The 16222-nt window shown below is 44.3% G+C and overlaps 1 protein-coding gene across 5 annotated transcripts in view; it reads right to left on the bottom strand.

Moving 5' to 3' along the window:
• Positions 1-1612: 1612 nt before the first annotated feature.
• The window catches only part of adisspb (adipose secreted signaling protein b), a 153015-nt gene continuing 138405 nt past the window's right edge, over positions 1613-16222 (bottom strand). For all 5 annotated transcript variants that reach the window (XM_078554656.1, XM_078554647.1, XM_078554640.1 and 2 more), the window contains one exon: positions 1613-2086. In XM_078554656.1, coding sequence (XP_078410782.1) covers positions 1986-2086 — 101 coding nt within the window. In that variant the 3' untranslated portion in view covers positions 1613-1985. The remainder of the gene's footprint in view (positions 2087-16222) is intronic.

Genomic DNA, 16222 nt, shown 5'->3' with positions numbered 1-16222 from the left:
GGGGGTAGTGTAGTGAGATGGATAGAAAACTGGTTGGCAGACAGGAAACAAAGAGTAGGAATAGGCGGGTCTTTTTCCGAATGGCAGGCAGTGACTAGTGGGGTACCACAGGTATCGGTGCTGGGACCCCAGTTATTCACAATATATATTAATGAGTTAGATGAGGGAACTAAATGTAATATCTCCAAATTTGCAGATGACAAAGCTGGGTGGGAGGGTGAGCTGTGAGTAGGATGCAGAGATGCTTCAGTGTGATTTGGACATGCTGAGTGAGTGGGCAAATGCATGGCAGATGCAGTATAATGTGGATAAATGAGGAGTTATCCATTTTGGTAGCAAAAACAGGAAGGCAGATTATTATATGAATGGCTATAAATTGAGAGAGGGGAATGTGCAACAAAACCTGGGTGTCCTCGTACACCAGTAGCTGAAGGTAAGCATGCAGGTGCAGCAGGCCGTAAAGAAGGCACATGGTATGTTGGCCTTCATAGCCAGAGGATTCGAGTACAGGAACAGGGATGTCTTGCTGCATTTGTACAGGGCCTGGGTGAGACCACACCTGGAATATTGTGTGCAGTTTTGGTCTCCTTATCTGAGGAAGGATGTACTTGCTGTTGAGGGAGTGCAGTGAAGATTTACCCAACTGATTCCTGGGATGGCTGGACTGACATATGAGGAGAGATTGAGTCAGTTAGGATTATATTCGCTGGAGTTCAGAAGAATGAGGGGGGATCTCATAGAAACCTATAAAATTCTAACAGGGCTAGACAGGGTAGATGCAGGAAGGATATTTCCAATGGTGGGGGAGTCCAGAACCAGGGGTCACAGTCTGAGGATATGGGGTAGACCATTTAGGACTGAGATGAGGAGAAATTTCTTCACCCAGAGAGTGGTGAGCCTGTGGAATTCGTTACCACAGAAAGTAGTTGAGACCAAAACATTGTATGTTTTCAAGAAGGAGTTAGATATAGCTCTTGGGGTGAAAGGGATCAAAGGGTATGGGGAGAAAGCTGGAGCAGGCTATGGAGTTGGATAATCAGCCATGATCATAACGAATGGTGGAGCACTCTTAAAGGGCCGAATGGCCAACTCCTGCTCCTAGTTTCTACATGGTGTTTATAGCGTAAGTGTGAATTCCCTTTTTCTTTCAACAGGGTACAGTAGCAGGATGGTTATTTTACTGAATTCGTAATCCAGAGGCCTGGACAAACGATCCAGAGTCATGAGTTCAAATCCCACCCCGGCAGCTGAGGAATTTATGTTCAGTTAATTAAATAAAAATTGTCTAAAAAAAAAAGGTGGACTAAAAATCTAGTAGCAGTAATGGTGACCATAAAGCGATTAGATTGTCATTAAAAACCCACCTGGTTCAACGATGTCCCTCAGGAAAGGAAACCTGCTGTCCTTACCCAATCTGGCCTGTATGTGCTTCCAGACCCACAGCAACATGGTTGCCCTTGAAAATGGCCTAGCAAGCCCCTCAAGGTGCAGCTCACCACTTCTCAAGGGCAATGAGGGGTGGGCAATAAATGCTAGCCTTGCCAGTGACACCTACATCCCGCAACCAAAGAAATTCTGATAGGGGTGGAAAGTTAAAAATAAAACAAGCTCATTAAGAATGGATTTCATTTCTTTATTTCTCCAATATGACAAAATAAACACATTCTGCAATTGCACTCACTGTACATTCAATGCATATATCCCGATTCATTCCATATACAGCAACGCAGACAGCTCCCACTCAATATTTCAAAAGACTTGACATTTACTGAAGTTTCCTTTGCATTTTTTGAACTAAACTCTCAAAGGGGCATTACTTTTAGAAGCAGAATACTGAAGTACCAAAATAAAGAGGGAGAGCGAGAAAGATCAATCTTCGGTTATAGTTAAACTTTGCAAGTTATTTCACAGCTTAGCGAGCACAGCACTGTGTGGTAACGCAGCATGGCTTCATAGTTGAATGGAGCATAGTATCCTGGTGTCAGCTAATCGAATCCCTGCCAATCACTTTGTTCGGAGTCGTACTCTGGTTCTGAGCCTATGCACTTGACGCCTTCCAACAGCATGGGGGTTCCATGGAGCCGGTCTGAAATACAAGGACAGACAGGAATAGTAGATTCCACAGGTATTTGAATAAACCGTTCATGGGTCGAGGTATACAGAACAGCCTGATGCCTATACCCTGCCATTTCCAATTAAATCTATAGAACCTGCATACACACTTACGGTGCTGAGAAAGACCCTTCGGCCCATCATGTCACTGCTGGCTCTTTGAAAGTCTTGAAGGAAAGACTTATGCTTCTGTTGCACCATTTCCAACCTCAGGATGTCCCCAAGTGCTTTGCAGCCAATTATGTACTAGTATCGTCAATGTTATCAGGTGGGAAACATGTCAGCCAATCAGTACCCACAAACAGCAATTGGAGAATTTCCCTATTCTTCTTTGAAATAGCGCCATGGGATCTTTTGTCAGTCCTTCAAGGGCGGATTGGGTCTCAGTTTTACGTCTCACCTGAAAGGCAGCATCTCTGACAGTGCCGCACTCCCTCAGCACTGCAGTGTGAATGCCAACCTGGATTTTCTGGGACTTGAAACCCACATACTTCTAACATTTCTGCTAGGTCACTCAAAAGATAAACTGCGAAAGGAGGTCATGTTTTCAAGCCCCACTCCAACTAGTTGAGCACAAAATCGGAGGTTAAACGGAGGCCCCTTTTGTGCTTCCTGTTGGATGTGAAAAATCTTGTGACATTACTTGGGGAACAGAGGGGTTCTGCTGTGTGTTAGCTAACACCCATCCTTCAATACATGTCACTGAGACAGATTGCCTGGTCATTAGCAAAAATAGCTGGAAAAATTCAGCAGGTCTGACAGCATCTGAGGAGAGGAAAACAGTTAACGTTTCGAGTCCGTTTGACTCTTCATCAGGACTAAAGAAAAATATAAGTTCTATTTTTCTTTAGTTCTGATGAAGAGTCATATGGACTCGAAACATTAACTGTATTCCTCTCTGCAGATGCTGTCAGATCTGCTGAGTTTTTTCCAGCTATTTTTGTTTTTGTTTCAGATTTCCAGCATCCGCAGTATTTTGCTTTTATGCCTGGTCATTAGGCTCATTCCTTGGCTGTGCCTTTCTACATTAGAATATTGACTGCACTTCAATGGCTTCGGCTATAAAACGTTTTGGGATGTCCAGAGGTCAGGACAGGTGCCATATAAATGCAAGATCTGTTGTCTTTCTGAATTGTGCTGGCCTCCACTTGCCCCATAGCCCAGTGAGGAAGTGTCAACTGAAAATTGCCATTAAGTAGAGTTTTCTTCAGGGAGAGTTTTTAAGAGCATGGAATGGTTTGCCACAGGGAATGGCCAGGGCAGAGGCAACGCTAATGTCCAAGGAAAGAGCTGAGTTAGTCTTTTCCCTAGTCAGTGGGTCAAAAGCGTTTCTAGTCTTAAAAATTAAAAACCTTGGTCCAGGGTGACACGGTTACATGGCCTTCAACATTTGGCATGAAGAGAGAGAGAAACACATATCAGTCACCATCTTCTCAAGGGCAACCAGAGCGGCGCACATCAAAGTAAGGTTTTATGTTTTGAAACCACAGCTGACGTCTTGCTGATAGCAGACCCTCCAAAGGAGGTCACAATACAAGGGTTTCTTTTTGCTCACTCCACCTGATGTGGGTGCCACTAGTATGGGCAGTGCTTCCCAAACTTTCCCCAGTGCGACCCTATCTTAATACCACAGACTTTGCATGACTCCAGGATGAAGAATTGGCAGGTACGAGTTGTTACGTGCTGGGGGTAGGGGTGGGTGTGGTATCGGCCTTCATTGCTGAGGTGAGGGGGGAGCTGGGCTTGGGCTGCTGAGTGGAGTGGGGAGGGGGGGCGGGGGTTGGGGGGTGGACTTCTGCTGCTGAGCTGGAGGGCTGGAGTGGGCTTCAGCTGCTCGGGCGAGACGGGGGGCGCGGCGGTGGCTTCGGCTGTTGTGAGGTTGAGCAGGGTGGAAAGTGTTTAAACTGCAGGCTTGGCTGGGCAGCCAAATCTCCTGTTAACGCTCAGTCCGAGCTCCATAGCAGCCATTGCTACCTTGGAGTTCGCGACCCTCACAGGGGTTCCACAGATGGGGAAGCCCTGTGCCAGGTTGTTTCAGAGGGCAGTTAAGGGTCACACTGCTGAGAGTCACATTGCTGTGGCCTGGCCTATACATGACTCCAGACCCATATAAGGATAGATTTCCTTTGCTCATGGAAACCAGATGAGTTTTTATATCAATCAGTGGTTTTATGGTTGCTGTTACTGATGCTAGCTTTTTAATCTAGATTTATTTAAGTAACTGAATTTAAATTGTCCGTGGTGAGATTTGAACTCATGTCTTTGAATCATTAATTCAGGCCTCCGCATTACTAGTCCAGTAGAATAACCACTATGCTACGGTACTCTCCAATAAGAGTTATACAACATATTGGATGATGTATTACTGCAATCCACTGTTGAAAAGGCCACAATGCTATGCATTTCTGAGGTGAATTAGAGGCTGATTGCAACCAAGGAGATGGAGATGTGGGAAATGCTGGGCATTCTTTGACTTGTTAATACTTTTAGGTGTGACAAATAAATTTGGTGGTGTGATCCTTAGAAGTGGATGGCCAGATTGCAAAACATATCCATATATATCTATATAGGTGTGCATCAATAAGCACACAAATGTAACACGTAACTCTAGCTACATGCATGTTCCTCCCATCCACGTTAACCTTATTTCTCATGCCACGATTTTTGGTAATACATTTCAGACCAACATTTACAAATGAAAAATTCTACATCAACATTTTATAATAGGAAATTCTTGTACCAAGGTTTTGAATTTCACCATCACATCTTGTTAATGAACCAATCAAATCACAATGATTTTAACAGCTTTTTCGCCATAATTTTTCCAAGTAACTTAAATAATCAATGCCCAAAAATAAGATTTTAAACAAAATGCTTTTTTAAAAATTACCTATTTCACATTAGCATGGTTAAATTTACCCAATGACTAATCTTCTGTGGCTTTAGATGCCTCCTTTGAAGTTTGTTTTTCAAGGCCTTAGCTTCTCTCAGAAGCCTGGACTTCGCCTACATGTTGCCCCCCAGTTGGAAGAGTGGTCAACCAGATCTGAGCATTCCTAACCAGTACAGTATGTGAACTCTCCTGGCATGCATCAGGAGGTTTCTGATAAAAGGAAAGTTCATACCCCTTCATCATGGAAAATTTGAAAGCTGCTTTTCCCCAAAAGCTTGGAAATAAATTGAAGATTGTATTTTCATAGCGTCAATTCACAAATCATTAAAAGTAGCAAAGTGGGGTTAACAAAGCCATAAAAAAATGCAAAGCACTGGGGTTCATTTCTAGCGGAATAGCATTCGAAAGCAGAGCAGTTAGGTTGAATTTATTGAAATTTGATTGCTCTGCACCTAGATTACTGTCCGTATTTCAGAAATGACATAAAGGCACTGGAGAAAATTCAACTTGAGGGTTCAACTACCAGGAAAGAGTGGGGCTCTTTTCTTTAGAAAAAAGAAGACTGAGAAGTGGCCTCATAGAGATCTTTAACATTATAAAAGGGTTTCTTAGGTTGAGAAGATGCTTCCACTTCAGGAGGAGTCGAAAACTAGAGGCCACAAATACAAGATAGTCACTGATAAATCCAATTGGAAATTCAGGAGAAACATCTTCCAGTAAAGAATGGTGAGAATGTGGAACTCCCTGTCACAGGGACTGGTTGATGTGAATAGCTGGGGAGAAAGCAATGGAAGGATATGCTGATAAAGTGAGATGAACTAGGGTGAGAGGAGGGTTATGCATGGAGCATCAACATTGGCACAGAGCCCAACTGGTTCCCAATGGTCCTTCAGGGAAGAGAACCTGTCACCTGTGTGTGACTCCAGTCCCACACTCTGTGGGTGACTCTTAATGTTCCTGGAATAACTGAGGACGGGCAGCCAATACCGCCTTGTCACTGTCGCTGGTGGGGCTGATTGTGATGAATGACCACACGTATAAGATGCTGCATGGTGCCTGTACTGTGCCTCAGTGTAGGAGCAGCAAAGGAGAGAAACAAGACAAGCAAACAAATGCTTTCAGGCAAAACATACATAGAAACACACCTCAGCTAGTCTGGACTTTGTGCAGAGGAGATGTGAAGGGAGAGAGGGTGGGATGGGCTGAGAGCAGAAAACTAGGGTGGTGAGGAAGAGAGGAAGGGAGTGCCATGTTTGTACATGTAAACTAAGGCTGGTAGTAGGGAGAGCTTTCCCATCAATTCCAGTAGGTGTCAGTGCAGGCTGTTAGAGTGAACGTACCAGCACTTGCGCTAAGATTCTCACACACATCCACAAGCTGCTCTATCATTAACTCGCACCTCAGATGCTTGTAGATCATACATTGCCTTTTGTGTTTGTTCACTTTCCCCCCCCTTAATGCTGAGCATCTTCCCCCTGTAACCAGGGCTCAGGGGAATATTAAAAAGATTGTGGCAATGCCTGCAGAGAAGTGGGGAGAGTTAGAGTTGCCAACTTCAGTTGAACGCATTCCTGGAGGTTTAACCATGTGACCCACCCTCATCATTGGTTCCCAATATATTCATCCTTGTGACGTCAAATGGGAAATCATCAGGCTGTTACATCAAAAAGCCTTTTCTTCCTGGAAAAGTTCATCACGAGACTATTTCTATGTAAATCACAGCACTGCAGGACTGGGAGCAAAGATATACAAGGTGGTAAAGGACAAGATCAGGGAGCAAATCTTCACACAGAGTGACCAGGGGTCTCAGGTAAATATGAGAACTTAAAAAATAGGAGTACAAGTCGGCCATTCAGCCAATTGAGCCTGCACCACCATTCTATAGGATCACTGATTGTGGGATTAACTCCATTTTCCTACCTGCCTCTCATAACCCCCGACTCCCTTGCCAATAAAAAAATCTAACTCAGCCTTTATCTTCAAATTCCCAGCCTCCACTGCTCTCTGTGGAAGGGAATTGAAATTACTGACGATGCTCTGAGAGAAGAAATTCCTCCTCATATCCGCCTTAAATGGGTGCCCCCTAGTTCTAGATTCACCCACGAGGGGAAGCATCCTCTCAGCAGCCAGCGTGTCAAGCCGCCTCCGGATCTTTTATGTTACAATAAAATCACCTCTCATTCTTCTAAACTGCTATGAGTATAGGCCCAACCTTTCCTCTTAAAACAAACCCCTCATCTCAGGGATGAGCCCATTGAATATTCTCTGAAATTGCTTCCAATGCAAGTCCCTTCTTAAGGTGAACGAAACCTGTATACAGTATTCCAGGTGTGGTCTCACCAATGCCCTGCTCAGTTGCAGCAAGACTTCCCTACTTTTACATTCCATCCCCCTTTGCAACAAAGGCAAACATTCCATTTACCTCCCGAATTACTTGCTGCACCAGCATACTAACTTATTTACATTGAAGGCCAAGGGCCTTGAATTGTTGACAAATTACATTTATGTGACCATGGTAAAACATCCCAAGGTGCTTCACAGCAGTGTTATCAAACAAAAATTGACATCAAGCCATAGAATGGTTACAGCACTGAAGGAGAATGGTTACAACACTGAAGGAGATCTTTTATCTTGTCCTGTATCCGCTGCCTCTCTGCAGAAGCAACTCATCTGGTCCCACTCCCCTGCCTTTGCTCCAAAGTTGCCCAAGTTTCTCCCCCAACTCTTCAGGTGCTTATCCAATTGCCTTTTGAAAGCCACAACTGAATGTGCCTCCACCAAAGTATCAGGGAGTGCATTCCAGATCCTAACCACTGGCTGCGTAAGAAAGTTTTTCCTCATGTTGCCGCAGCTTCTTTCGGCAATCACCTTAAATCTGTCCCTTCTGGTTCTTGATCAAAGAACAAAGAACAAAGAAAAGTACAGCACAGGAACAGGCCCTTCGGCTCTCCAAGCCTGCACCGATCATATTGCCTGTCAAACTAAAACATTTTGTACTTCTGGGGTCCGTATCCCTCTATTCCCATCCTATTCATGTCTTTGTCAAGCTGCCTCTTAAACACCACTATCGTACCTGCTTCCACCACCTCTCCTGGCAGCGAATTCTAGACACTCACTACCATCTGCGTAAAAAACTTGCCCCGCACATCTCCTCTAAAGTTTTCTCCTCTCACCTTAAACCTATGTCCCCTAGTAATTGACTCTTCCACCCTGGGAAAAAGCTTCTGACTATCTACTCTGTCCATGCCACTCATAATTTTGTAAACTTCTATCAAGTCGCCCTTCAATCTCCGTCGCTCTGGTGAGAACAATCCAAGTTTCTCCAACCTCTCCTCATAGCTAATAACCTCCAGACCAGGCAGCATCCTGGTAAACCTCCTCTGCACCCTCTCCAACGCCTCCATATCCTTCTGATAATGTAGCGACCAGAATTGCACGCAATATTCCAAGTGTGGCCTAACCAAGGTTCTATACAGTTGTAGCATGACTTCCCAGCTTTTATACTCAATACCCCTGCCAATGAAGGCAAGCATGTCATATGCCTTCCTGACTACCTTATCCACCTGCGTTGCCACTTTCAGTAACCTGTGGACCTGCACACCCAGATCCTTCTGCCCATCGATGCACTTAAGGGTTCTGCCATTTACTGTATAATTCCTGCCTGTATTAGACCTTCCAAAATGCATTACCTCGCATTTGTCCAGATTAAACTCCATCTGCCATTTCTCCGCCCAAGTCTCCAACCGATCTATATCCCGTTGTATCCTTTGACAATCCTCTTCAATATCTGCAACTCCTCCAACCTTAGTTTCGTCTACAAACTTACTAATTAGCCCAGTTACATTTTCCTCCAAATCATTTACGTATACTACATACAGCAAAGGTCCCAGCACTGATCCTGCGGAACACCACTAGTCACAGATCTCCATTCAGAAAAACACCCTTCCACTGCTACCCTCTGTCTTCTATGACCAAGCCAATTTTGTATCCATCTTGCCAGCTCACCTCTGATCCCGTGCCACTTTACCTTCTGTACCAGTCTGCCATGAGGGACCTTGTCAAAGGCCTTACTGAAATCCATGTATATAACATCCACTGCCCTTTCATCGTCGATCATCTTTGTCACTTCCTTGAAAAACTCGATCAAGTTAGTGAGACATGACCTCCCATTCATAAAACCATGCTGCCTCCCACTAATACGCCCATTTGCTTCCAAATGGTAGTAAATCCTGTCATGAAGAATCTTCTCCAATAATTTCCCTACCACTAACGTAAGGCTCACCGGCCTGTAATTTCCTGGATTATCCCTGCTACCCTTCTTAAATAATGGAACAACATTGGCCATTCTCCAGTCCTCTGGGACCTCACCCGTAGCTAGTGAGGATCCTTCCACTAATGGGAACAGTTTCTCTCTATCTACTCCGCCCAGTCCCCTCATGATCTTGAACACCTCTATCAAATCTTCTCTCAACGTTCTCTTCTCCAAGAACAGCTCCACCTTCTCTAATCCATCCACGGAATTGAAGTTCCTCATCCCTGGAACCATTCTCATAAATCTTTTCCACTCCCTCCCAAAAGCTTTCACATTCTCCTTAAAGTGAGGTGCCCACAATACCCACAATACTCCCCTTGAGGCTGAACCAGTGTTTCATAAAAGTTCATCATAGCTTCCTTGCTTTTGCACTCTATGGCTCAATTAATAAAGCCCAAGGCCCCATTTGCCTTTTTAACAGCTTTCTCAATCTGTCTTACCACCTTGAACAATTTGTGCACATACATCCCCGGATCTCTGATCGTTCACCCCTATAGATTTGTACCTTTTGTTTTATCTTGCCACTCCTCGTTCTTCTTACCCTCGCTGAATCCCCCACTATCAACATCACGGGGGTTACCATTGGCCAGAAACTGAACTTGTCTAGCCACATAAATACTGTGGCTATAAGGGCAGATCAGAGGCTAGGGATCCTGCGGTGTGTAACTCACCTCCTGACTCCCCAATGCCTGTCCACCATTTACAGGGCACAAGTCAGGAGTGTGATGGAATACTCTCCACTGGCCTGGATGAGTGCAGAAGCTTGAAACCATCCAGGACAAAGCAGCCGCCTGACTGGCACCACATCCACAAACATTCACTCCATCCACCACCGACACACAGTAGCAGCAGTGTGTACCATCTACAAGATGCACTGCAGGAATTCACCAAGGCTCCTTAGACAGCACCTTCCAAACCCACAACCACCGCCACCTAGAAGGACAAGGGCAGCAGATACATGGGAACACCACCACCTGGAAGTTTCCCTCCAAGCCACTCACTGACTTGGAAATATATCACCGACCCTTCAATGTCGCTGGGTCAAAATTTTATTTTTATTTTATCTCAAAGCTTTCAAAGCAACTCCGATATCTGAGGCCCTACTTAATGCATTGCAGGCTCCTTCTTCACCTGGATCCTCCCATTTACCACCACACCCCCTTCTCCACCGCAGGCCCCTGTGCCTCCCCACCACTGGCTCCTTCCACAGCATGGGCCTGCTCCTCCACCACAGGCTCCTCTAAATAAAAAAGTACATACTGACCGCTTGCTTAGGCGTCCATCAATTAACCCACCTCACATTGACATTTCACACTTACAAGTCTGTGGTGTTTTTCTCAATAGGTTTGTGCAGTGTTTAAAACTAAGTACGGCCTCACTGCATGTAGGAGTAGGTGAAGCAATTCTGAACATTGTAATCATTTGACAACCACTGTATTGTGCCTGGAGTTAATTATTCTCCACTTTCATCTTTCATTGTTAACAAACGAGCTCCTTAGATACTTAATATTCATCGTGTTAACCTTCCTTCTGGTTATCTCCTGGGTCAAAACGCAATCCATCATTAAGCAGGTGAGACAGTTATCTTTCTCTCAAATGACAAGAGCAATATTATATAATAAAAGCAAATTAATGCGGATGCTGGAAATCTGAAATAAAAACAGAAAATGCCGGAAAAACCGACAGCATCTGTGGAGAGAGAAACAGAATTAACATTTCGAGTCTGTATGACTCTTCTTCAGACCAATATTATATATATATATATATATATTTGTTTAGATTGGAAAGCCCAGGTGAAGGGACAAGACCCCCATGCCCAGGACACTGTCATGGTCGACAAGGGTAACAGGGATGAGTGGAATCAGGTCACCATGGTTACACATTGGTCAAGTTGGGTTTTATAAATCTCCAGATCGATGGTGAGCTTTATTTTCTGAAAGTGACAACAATTACTCCGCAGAAACAGGGGGGAAAAAGGTTGCAGAGAGGAGGGGTGGGCGCAAGAGAGAGAGAGGAGGACAGAGAGAGAAATGGGGTGGATGAGAGAGAGAGAGAGAAGAAGAAAGAGAGAGAAAAGGTTGGGCAAGAGAAGGAAAAGAAGAAGAGGAGAAATCAAACCAAATAATAAATAATATTAGCGGAAAGAACGATAAAAGAAGAGAAAACACAGCAAAGGAAGCAACAAAAACTCAAATCAAATCATTTGTTTAAGGAGGTTGCCTGTCACTTGAGTGATGGAGCTGGTGTGGACCATTGCTCAGTCCAGTATGGGTTGGAGGTCAGGAAGTTCAGACATCACTATCTGACTATCATCAGAAACCCCTCAGCTCCTCAGAACTAGCCCACAGGCTGCTTGCTGCCCCTCAGAACTCGCCCACAGGCTGCTGTTCCTCAGCTCCTCAGAAGCCCCCCTGTCTTACTGATATAATGAACTCCCCTCCCCTTTCCTCAAAAGTTTCCAGTCAGAATGAAGGCAGCTTTAAAACGGCTGACCCCCACTTGGGAGCATGAGGCCTCGCCTGGGGACCACCAGCTTTAAACAGTTGGGGATCTGACAGCCTGTGATCCCCGCGTCCTGCTCGTTTAATTTGGAAGGGAACATTCAATCACCGTCAGGTTCTGAACTTAATGAGCTTTAGTTACCGGGTCAATGAGCACAAATGGCTTCCTACCGCATCCAAGCGGCAACGCTATCTCGTTGGTTTGCCCCCACCGTCATAACGTAGACCCAGCATCACACCACTGGGCTTCCGCTTCAACGTGTCCCAACGCGATTATACTGCCCCGCCTCACGTCCCACTAGAACGGCCTTCATTAACTTCCGCCCAGACACACCAACACTCTAAAACATACACACAAACGCAATAAAACACTGCTGGCTCGCTCTCGGGTCTACTCTGGAGACCATGATTTACAACAGATTTGCATGAAAATTATACTGTGGGTTATTTCCTCCTTTGACAAAGAAGTTAGCCCCAGCAAATGGTTAAGCTCCTGGTTATTGTGGCCTCATGGCCTTCAAGCATTAATGTTAGCACTCCAGTTGCAGTCTGAGTACTAAGTCTGTTAGGGCTGAGGTCGAAATTCAGCCATTCCAAATTAGAGCAATCCACATCAATCCTTTTAATTGCATTAAACGCAGCCTCTAGATTCCATGAATATATCATCACGACAGCAAATCTGGGGCCTAATTGGGACCAGAAAATTAGTCTGTTTATGAATCAAAGTCACTTGCTACACTAAAAATGATGGAAGTATTCAATAATTTGAGTTAAGCCACATAATTAACACAGCAACATGGCAATTAGAGACCCAGAAAAAATGGAAAGGATCAGCTAAGTTGTTCCAAACAGCTTAAAGTTAAATAACTTTGAATTAAGTGGGCGTCAAGTATATATAAAGGCACTCATTGCCACACTGTCAAACGCAGTGACAAAGATCATTGGCTTTAAAAGTACAGGGAGAGAGTATATAAGCAAGGGGGTTCTGCTAAACTTTTATGAATCCGTGGTTAGGCCTCGCTGTCTAATGCTGGGCAACAGCCTTTATGAAGCATGTTAAGGCTTTGGAGAGGGTGCAGAGGAGATTTACTTGAATGGTACCAGGGAGTTGTGTGGAATAGAGAAGCTGAGATTGTGCTCCTTAGGAGCAGTGAAAGTCAAGGAGAGATGTAATTGAGATGAGCAAAATTGAGGGGATTTGATAGAATAACGATGGAGAAACGGTTTCAATTGGTAGGGATGTTGGATGATGAGGTCACAGATTTAAGATAATTAGGGAAGAACTGGTAGGTGAAGAGAATTTTGTTTTCGTTGTGATCGGGAATGCACTGCCTGAAAGGGTGGCGGAAGCAGATTCAATAGTAGCTTCCAAAACAAAATTTTATATTTTCAGTTATGGGGAAGTGGGACTATTAAGATTGCTCATTCAAAGAGGCTCGATGAGGCCATACAGCCTCTTTCTGTAATCTGTGTCACTCCTTGAATGGCGGTAAGTCCTTCGTCGGTTCCTGGTTGCTTTCCAGAGCCAGGCCCCACGCAGGTAGTGGTTTGCTGTTCTGGTTGCACTGCACGCCATGAAGGCATCAAGGGCGGATAGTTGCTGTGGGAACCCTCCCCACCAGCCCCCTTCCTCACCACCTCCCACCGCCACCACCCACACTATTTTTAAGCTCCTGGGAGCGGATACAAATCACATCTGTCCATCATCTTGGCGCCCCTCATCAAGCTGGGCTGTGAGGCCAATTAATTCACCGCCAATAGGAAGGTCCAAATGCCTAAATTTCAGAGAATGATAGAAAATAGGAGTAGGTCACTTGGCCCTTCAAGCCTGATCCACCAATTAATAGGATCATGGATGATCCTCTATCTCAACGCCATACTCCCGCTCTCTGCCCATACTCCTTGACGTCTACAAGACATTAGTCTACAAATCTATTTACTTCTTAAATATATTCAGTGATTTGGACTCGATCGCTTTCTATGGTAGAGAATTCCACAGATTCAACACCTTCTGAATGAAGAAATTTCTCCTCATCTCAGTCCTAAATGGCCTACCCCTTATCCTGAGATTATGACCTCTTGTTCTAGACACACACCCCCGCCCCCCCCACCCCCAACCCCCCCCACCCGCCAAAGGAGGAAACATCATCCCTGCATCCAGTCTGTCCATCCCTGTCAGAATTTTATACGTTTCAATGAGATCCCCTCTCATTCTTCTAAACTCCACTGAATACAGGCCTAGTCGACCCAATCTCTCCTCTTATGGCAATCCTGCCATCCCAGGAATCAGTCTGGTGAACCTTTGCTGCACTCTCTATATAGCAAATATATCCTTTCTTAGATAAGGAGATCAAAACTGCACACAATACTCCAGGTGTGGTCTCACCAAGGCTCTGTACAGTTGCAGTAAGAGATCCTTGTTCCTGTACTGAAGTCCCCTCGCAATGGAGGCCAACATACCTGAGCTTATGAGCTTATGTGAGCTTATGAAAGGTAATATATAAATGAAGTTGTTACTTTTTAAGCCGTTTGTTTATGGAGCTTGGGGCCATATTTGATTCATAGAGAGGAATGTGGTTTGGGATTAATATATCTGAAAACGACTGTCACTTTAGGATTAGATGGGAGCCTGCGGGCTGACTTGTGACAGGGGTCTGATAAAACCAGAATAATTGCTCGCCTTATTTGATTAATGCACTAAACTAAATTAATCTACTAAATTAAATTAATCTACTAAAAGTCACAGGATTGCTTTTTAACACAACTTTAATCAGAGAGATCTGAAATGTCACTTCAAAGATGGACTCTCACTAACATCTCAAAAAATATATATTTTTAAGCATCCAGACCTTCTTCAGATCTGGAAGATGTAATTATTTGTGCTAAAAACAAGAGATAGAAAGGCTGAAGAAAAAGCGATTGATGGAAATCTGTAACAGAAGACAGAAATTACAGAATTGCAACAGGTCTACCGAGAGCAATAAATCTTTTCAGCTGTAGCACAGAAAATATTAAAGTATCCTTTCTAATGTAAAGGAGCAGTTGTGAATTTCTATTGACAGATGATAACTGGAGCTAAATTTGCATATACAATCCAGGTGAAATATAAACAAGACTGCCTACAACTCAAGGGAGTATAAGAGATCGCTACAGTCCATCTAGCCAATATAAGGCAAATTGCTGGTGAGCTGGCTGAGGTGGCCAGGACAACGCTTGCTGTCATATTTGCCAGAGCTTTGAAGAAAAAAAATAGAGGCCAGTCTGCAATGGGGAAATGGAATTTTTGAGAGTTCTGGTTATCTGTAAATGATGATATGAATGTAAGCTGTTGTTGTTGTGGTGGGTTCAAGGCCCACTACAGGCTCTGGAGCACATAATCCATGCTGAAATATGAAATATTGAAATATTGAGGCAGTGCCGCACTGTCTTTCGGGTGAAACGTCAAACTGAGGACCCGTCTGCCGCCAACCCTGCCCCGGCCACCCCCCCGCCCTCGTGTGGATGTAAAAGATGCCATGGCACTATTGAAAGAAGAGCGTGAGAATTCCCCCGATGTTCTAGCCAAGCCTCCGTCCTCAATCAACATCAGTAAATCAGCTTACGTGCTCATTTATGTGGCCTTGCCAGTAACGCTCACATCCCAAGGATTAAAATTTCAATGCTGTTGGTGGGATCTTGCTGTGCACAAATTTGCTGTGTCGTGCCTGCGTTCTGTAGCCTGCAGCTACACAAGGAAAAGTACATAACTGTGTTTGAAGCACTTTTGGACCCTAGGAGTGCATGAAAGGGGGTTTATAAATGCAAATGTGTGCATTTTTTTAAACCTTAATCAAGTTGACACAGAATAAAACATGAGGAAACAAACAGCTTATACTGTGACTGCATTAAATGTACAATTTTTTGCTCAAAGTTTTATTTTTTTATGTTGAATTCAATGGGACTTTATAATGGGACAGTTCAACAAACCTCTGCGCCCCGCCCTACAGACTTGAACACATGAAATCTAGGCTGACACTCTGGTGCAGTACTGAGGGAGTACCGTCTTTCAGGTAAGATGTTAAACTGAGGCCCCATCTGTCCTCTCAGGTGGACATAAAAGATCACATGGCACTATCAAAAGGGAAATTCACCTCAGTAATCTGGCCAATATTTATCCCTCAACATCACTAAAGCAAATTAGCTTATTATAAACACCGCTGTTCTGTTGGAGCTTGCTGTGCACAAATTGACTGCTGTGTTTCCTACATTACAACCATGACGACACTTCACAAGTTATTCGTTGGGGTCAACTTGCTTTGGGAGGCCCTGAGGTTGCGAAAGGTGCTATAGAAACAAAAGTCTTTAAGTGAACTGAATGCTTACTCCCGCTCATCTTGAAGTCTCAACTCACTCATCTAACTGAGG

This window comes from Cetorhinus maximus, chromosome 1, assembly GCF_964194155.1.
Source record: "Cetorhinus maximus chromosome 1, sCetMax3.hap1.1, whole genome shotgun sequence".
Lineage (NCBI taxonomy): Eukaryota > Metazoa > Chordata > Chondrichthyes > Lamniformes > Cetorhinidae > Cetorhinus > Cetorhinus maximus.
This window is presented reverse-complemented; position numbering and strand designations above follow the sequence as displayed.